Genomic DNA, 6,463 nt, shown 5'->3' with positions numbered 1-6,463 from the left:
TTATTATTTTTTTATTTTTCATTCAATAATTACAAATTGAGGCCATGAGAATGAAAAGTAATTTTTAATTGCACAAAATGGTGATTGTGGAAAAACGAGATGACGATTAAAGAGACAACATTCAGTTGCCGATTTGATATTATTAAGGACTCAATTAATTATTAAAACTAATTAAAAGTGTTAAAAAAAATCTGCCGTGTTATAGAAAAAAAATTTTTCTTTATCTGATTTTAATACATATTTTATACAATTTCAGAAAAAAAATATTTGATTTATATTTTCAAGGATTTGTTCCATTACATATTAGTTTATAATTTATTATAAATATAATTATTTATAATTTATTATTTATTATTAAAAAACGATTGATCCGTCTCTATAAAATTAAATAGTAATTATTTTTCTAATTAATAGAGTAATACGAAATTAATGTTTATATCAGTAATTTCGTTTTTTGAATAAAATTTGTTTCTTCAAAATATAAATTTGAAAATTTATTCTTAAATAATGATAAAGAGTTGATGAAGTTATATCTCAGGATTTATATTTTATTGTGCGTATGATATATCGGTTTTATTTTAGATTATTTTCATCAATGTCCACGCGTAAACTTCAAAGTTTCTTGACGTAAATTGCATTGTTCTTTAATATTAATAAATTAATATTTCTCTTTGAAATGTAAAAAGAAAAACTCCACTGTAATTTACGTGAGAAATTTTGAATAATTTTACTGAACAATTGATTTGTCTACGAGCGACTATTTTTGATTATTTTTACACGGTATGGCCTTAATAACCGAATATGTTAGAAATAAAATTAAATTTAAGAACTTGACTTATTGTTATAAATGAGAGAAAAATGATAAATAAATAAAATATATAAATAAATGTTATTGAATATAGGTATGTAATATTATTAATTTTTATAAATCAAAAAATTTCCATTAAAAAAAAATAAATACCTACATTGATATTTATTTATTTGTGTAAAACGTAACATGTCCTTTTGTACTGCAAAAGTACTGTTATTGTTAAAAACTAAAATAAGAACAGAACACGTCGAAAATGACAATTTTGTTGTTGAATGTTAAACAAAATAAATGTGAAATTATTTCTTAAAAAATTAGTAATTATTTCTTGCAAAAACACTCCAAAATGAAGCGAAAATAATTTTTTAAAACAATTTTTTATACTTGAAATAATTTTTTTTTCTCAATATTTATTATAGATCTTAGTCTATTTTTAATAAATCTTACTTTGTAGATTACTATAATTATTGATTCAGTTTATCACAGTTTCGTAAAAAATAATGAGTAATTGTATAAATGGCGGCTGACTTAAATAATTTTTAATTTACTCAGTATCACTTTATTAATATTTAGTGATTATTTTTCACGTACTTGGAATTTTTTTACTTTCGCCGGAAATCTCAAAAGCACTGTTGACTTTCAAATTTGATTTTGCGACCTAAAAGAAATATAAATACAAAATTTATAAAAATTTAATACTTGAAAGTTTTAAATATTCAAAGGATTAAGAAAAATAATAATAAATAATAAGTAATTTAAATATGAGTAAAAAATAATTGTAAATAATAAGTAAACATATTGTTACTAAAATAAAAATTTACCTTAACATCGTCAAGATTCTGTTTATCTTTCTTGACATATCGTCGAATAAACGGTGCCAATAACATGGGATCTAATTTAGTAATATCTTCAGATGAAATTAAACTAATTCCGAGACCAACGCTCATTGTAACCATTGCGCCCAATACGGTGTACCAAAGATAACTCAAACGATAAATAGCCCAAGGTTCTCTAAAAAACATTAATTTTAATTTAAAAAAAATTACGAGCAGTTAAGAAAAAAAGAGGGTATCACACAATTATTGACAGAATTTTCTTACGAGTCCATTATTATTTCCGGTGGCACCAATAATAAAAGATTCTTCGACTCTTGAAACGTATAAGTGCATCCTTCCGTGCTAACTGGTTTCTCATCAAATCTTTAAATTGGTGGGAAAGAAATGATTTCATTTTTTGAATAAAAATGCTTATTATTCTAATATTAAAATTATTTTTTTCTCGTTCACAAACTTTTTAAAGTTAAATTCAAAAATTGAAGATGTGCTAATAATTAATTAATAAATGTAATTATTTAATTAATAAATAATAATAAATAATAATTTTTTTCAATTGAATAAAATTAACAAAAAATGCAAATATTTTTTGTTTAATTGAAGTTTCACGACAAATAAAAAATAAAATAGTACCAAAAAATAAGAAAGGATAAAGAATATATAAAAATTACATTACGTTTCTATTAGTAAACGCAAATATTTTCGTATAGTTAAATTTTTAATTAGAGTAAAAAATAAAATAGAAATAAAATAATAAGACAAAAGATAACTTTTGAAAAATAAGAGAGGATAAAAAGTAGAAAAATTACATTATGTTTCCATTGGCGATCTCTGCTTGCGCGGATAAACAGATCCATCCCATAAATCCTAAACCAGAAACTCCGCCAATTAAAGCGCCCTAAGAAATTCAAAAATTAACTTTTGTTTTTTTTTAAATTTAAAAGAAAAAAAAATTCAAAATTACCTTTGCGTTAATCCATGGTATTAAAATTCCCATACTGAATATTCCCAGAGAAGGGCCACTGGTGATTGCACTCAAACTTGTCGATAACTAAAAAATTTTATTTTATATAATATTTATAAATAAAATAAAAATTAAAAAAAATATACGTTAAATTTTATTTATTTTTAGCATAATTTAGATTAATATTTATTTATACTTTATTATTTGTACTATTAGATTTATTATTACTGAAAAAATATATAATTTACATTCATAAATAATAAAGTTCGAAAAAAAATTACAATGTAAATTAAACGAATAATTAAATTAATAGTTTTAATTAAAATTCGAAAAAATTACCTGCAAAACATGAGTTCCCGATTTTTCGACAACAAAAACCAAACCAACACAGAGAATTCCCATAGTAATAACTGTTAATTTCATTAAAATATCAGCACCCCTTGGCGTAAATGGAGTCTTACGATAAGGTTTTACAAAATCTTCGAGGATAACAGCAGCCATTGAATTAAGACCAGTTGATAGAGAACTATTTTCAAAATTATAATAATTAAAAATAAATTTAAAATCCTAAACAATATATTTTCATTTTTTTAAACCGAATTCAGAAAATAATAAATTTTATTTCAATACAATTTTGAAACGTAAATAATAAATTTTCTACTTTTTCTAAACGAATTCGTAAAATAAATAATTTCAACAGAAAAAAAAAATTTCAATAGAAAGATTAAAAAATAAATTGATACCTTAAAGCAGCACTAAAAACGCCAGCAACAAAAAGTCCCGGAAATCCTGGAAATTCGCCTAAAATATTCATGACGAGAAGAGGGAGAAGTTGATCTTTAGCTTTGGCCAGCTGAAAAAAGATGAGAAAATCATTGTCAATTATGATATTTGAATAGAAAACACGTGTTCAAATATACATTAACATTAATACAATGATTGCAATAAGGTGAATGTTGAAATCCCCCAACGGCAATGCGAGGGGCTCTCAATTATGGAACATTTTAATGGAACTGAATTATTATATTGTTATATATGAAACTTACCTTGGTAGTCAGTGGATCACACTCATGATACCAGGCGTATACAAGCATTCCAGCATAGCCACAAATGCCAATCAAACACAACGCTCCAATAATAAAACACCACAAGGCTCTGAAAAATATTTTTTTTTATTAAAATTCCCAAAATTCTGAGGTTTTAGATTGAAAATAATTTTTTTTTCTTATTTTTAATATTTAGAGGCAAAAAGGAAAAAAACGATTGATTGATTAAAAATAATGCCTGAATTTTCAAAATGAAAATAAAATTATAAACAGAAAAATGTTTTTGCTATGAAAAATATTCTCTTCTTTATCAAAATTCAAAGTTTTTAGATTAAAAATCCTTTTTATTTCAAGTTTTTTATTTTTTTCTTATTTTTAATATTTATTTATTTACCTTCTTGCAGATCGAAGTGTCGGAAGTGCCAAATAACGTTGAATCATATTTTGATTAACAGCCGAAATTTGTAGCCAATGAATAAATCCACCGATTACTAAAGCCCAAATTGTATGCCTCGTGAATGGATTAAAATCAGTTCTGTTTAAAAGAAAAAAAAAATTTTTTTTTAAACAAACAATTTTTTTATTTAAAATAAAAAAATATTTTTTTAGAAATAGGAAGAAAAAAAGAAAACTTACGATGGTATTTCAATTCTGCCGGATTCGAGATTTCTCATTATCACCACTGAAAGTCCACCGAGATCAGCTGTGCCCTTAACAACAATTAATAACATTGCTCCAAACATTATAAACGTCTGAACGAAATCTGTCCAAACTACTGCACGAATTCCACCCTGAAATTTTTTAAAAATTAATTTTTTTAAGCATAATTAATATTTTATTTTTAATAGAATAATTTATTTAAATAAAAGATCTTAAATTCTTCGTTTGGCCTACTGCCTTCTTTTTTAATATTATTTTTATTATCAATAATTATTTTTTTACTATTTTTAATTTTACTATTTTCATTACTATTATTTTTATTATCATTAATTATTATTATTCACTATTATTCTATTAGTAATTTTTAATAATTTTTCCAAAGAAGCAGTACTCACCACACATGTGTAAAAAATACAGACAATGCAAACAAAAGGGGTAATTATATGAATATTGATTCCAGTAACTGAAAAATTATAAATTTCGAATTAATTTTTTTCCGAAGATGCAATTTTGATTCAAAATTTAGTAATTAAAAATATGAATATAAATATTACCTTGATTGAAAGCCAAAGCTGGAACGTAAATGACAATTGGAAGCCACGTTATCTATTTAAAAAAAAATTATATTTTTCAAAAATAAATCCATTTTTTCCCAAAAATAAAAATCATTAAAAATCTTTAAATTCAAATTGAAAACGTTTAAATAAAATTTAAAAATTCTCTTAATATAAAATTAAAAAAGTTTATATTAATTTCTTGAAATTTAATTTTGATTTTCTTTAACATTTTTTTTTTTTTTCTTTTGAAACTTACGATTCCAATTGTGAAAAGAACAGATCCCAAAATTCGCATTTTCTTATCGAAGCGTCTCTCCAAATATTCATAGGTGCTAGTAAGTTTAAGATCATGAAATACTGGTAAGTAAACATTTGACATCACGAATCCAACAATAATTACACCAAAGCCTATACACAAATATCCAGTTCCGTGGATATAAATTTCCGTTGGCATTCCAAGTAGTGAAATTCCCGAGAAGAAACTTGCAATTAAACTAAGACTCACTGGTAATGTTTTCATATTTCTACCACCGACCAAATATTCATCTTCACCAATTGATTTTTTCACGAAACCAAAATAAATACCAATTGCACCGCAAGCGAGGAGCATTATTGTAAATATCGTATAGTCAGCAGTTCCAAACGTTTGTATCGATACACTCATTTGCTCCACTGACATTATTGAATCTGATTTCATGTCTGAAGCCATTTTTCCTTTTTTATTCACAAAAATTTTTTTCTATTCAGAAGATATTTCGAAAAGATGATCGTAGATTTCTCTGGAAAAAAAATTCAATAAAAATGATGTAGATTTTTAATTTAAAAAAAATTTATTTTACTCACCTGTTAATTTTTTAAATTAGAAAAATACCATATTTAGTTAGATAGAAAAATAAAAGTTCGAAAAATCGGCTAAAATTCAAAAAAATTAAGGGGAAAATAATTCGTTAAAATTCGATGAAACATGGCAATTCACTAAGTTTAATGAAAGAACTAATTTAGTAAAACTGAAGATTGAAAAGAAAAAAAAATGAAAAAATGAACGAGAAGAGTAGGGAGCGGAAAAAAATGCGAGTGTCCCTTAAGTCCGAGGAGGACGAACTGCGAAGTGCGCCCATTTTCAAGTTAAGAATAACCTGGAGTTAGAAATGACCTGGGTCATTGCAGTACGTTCAACGCGATGGCGACACTGCGTATATATTAATTTTAAAAAGAGAGTCAATTTTCTTGTTGAACGACAATGGACTTAAAGTGGTCAAGTTGTTTCGTGCAGTCACAGAGAGCAATCGCAAGTGAATAATAATTCCTCTTCTTTGATTAGTGGAGTCTACGATTTAAAGCAAACCTGCCTAATCGAGAACACAAGGTCGACGAGTCGTTAACACGCGTTGACGTCAGACAATTTAAACCCCCCTGTGTGTATATGTTCCGCATTCACCGGGAAATCCAATTCTTCATCTCCTCCTCACTACTGACACAAATTGTCCATGTCGCGTGTCATTTATTGCATATACTCACTTATAAATTCTTTTAAACAATCTTTTTTCTATCCCACTACTTAATTTTACAAATTAGAAGATAATTTCGTTTAGGAA

General features: G+C 25.2%; 1 protein-coding gene across 1 annotated transcript; it reads right to left on the bottom strand.

Annotated features, from left to right (window-relative positions):
• Nucleotides 1–403: 403 nt before the first annotated feature.
• LOC122507165 (sodium-coupled monocarboxylate transporter 1-like) lies at nt 404–6,239 on the bottom strand. The gene is made up of 14 exons (XM_043619737.1): nt 5,712–6,239; nt 5,125–5,647; nt 4,866–4,917; nt 4,707–4,774; nt 4,288–4,442; nt 4,046–4,186; nt 3,652–3,760; nt 3,349–3,458; nt 2,945–3,131; nt 2,606–2,692; nt 2,451–2,539; nt 1,909–2,007; nt 1,630–1,819; nt 404–1,466 (listed from the first exon to the last, which is right to left on the bottom strand). Exons 2-14 carry the CDS (start codon nt 5,575–5,577, stop codon nt 1,392–1,394), a joined length of 1,815 nt encoding a protein of 604 aa, XP_043475672.1. The 5' UTR covers nt 5,578–5,647; nt 5,712–6,239; the 3' UTR covers nt 404–1,391.
• Between the last annotated feature and the right edge of the window lie 224 nt (nt 6,240–6,463).

Source organism: Leptopilina heterotoma, unplaced genomic scaffold (genome assembly GCF_015476425.1).
Source record: "Leptopilina heterotoma isolate Lh14 unplaced genomic scaffold, ASM1547642v1 Lhet_45, whole genome shotgun sequence".
Classification (NCBI taxonomy): domain Eukaryota; kingdom Metazoa; phylum Arthropoda; class Insecta; order Hymenoptera; family Figitidae; genus Leptopilina; species Leptopilina heterotoma.
Note: the sequence above shows the minus strand (reverse complement) of the source record. Positions and strands in the feature narration are given on the sequence as shown.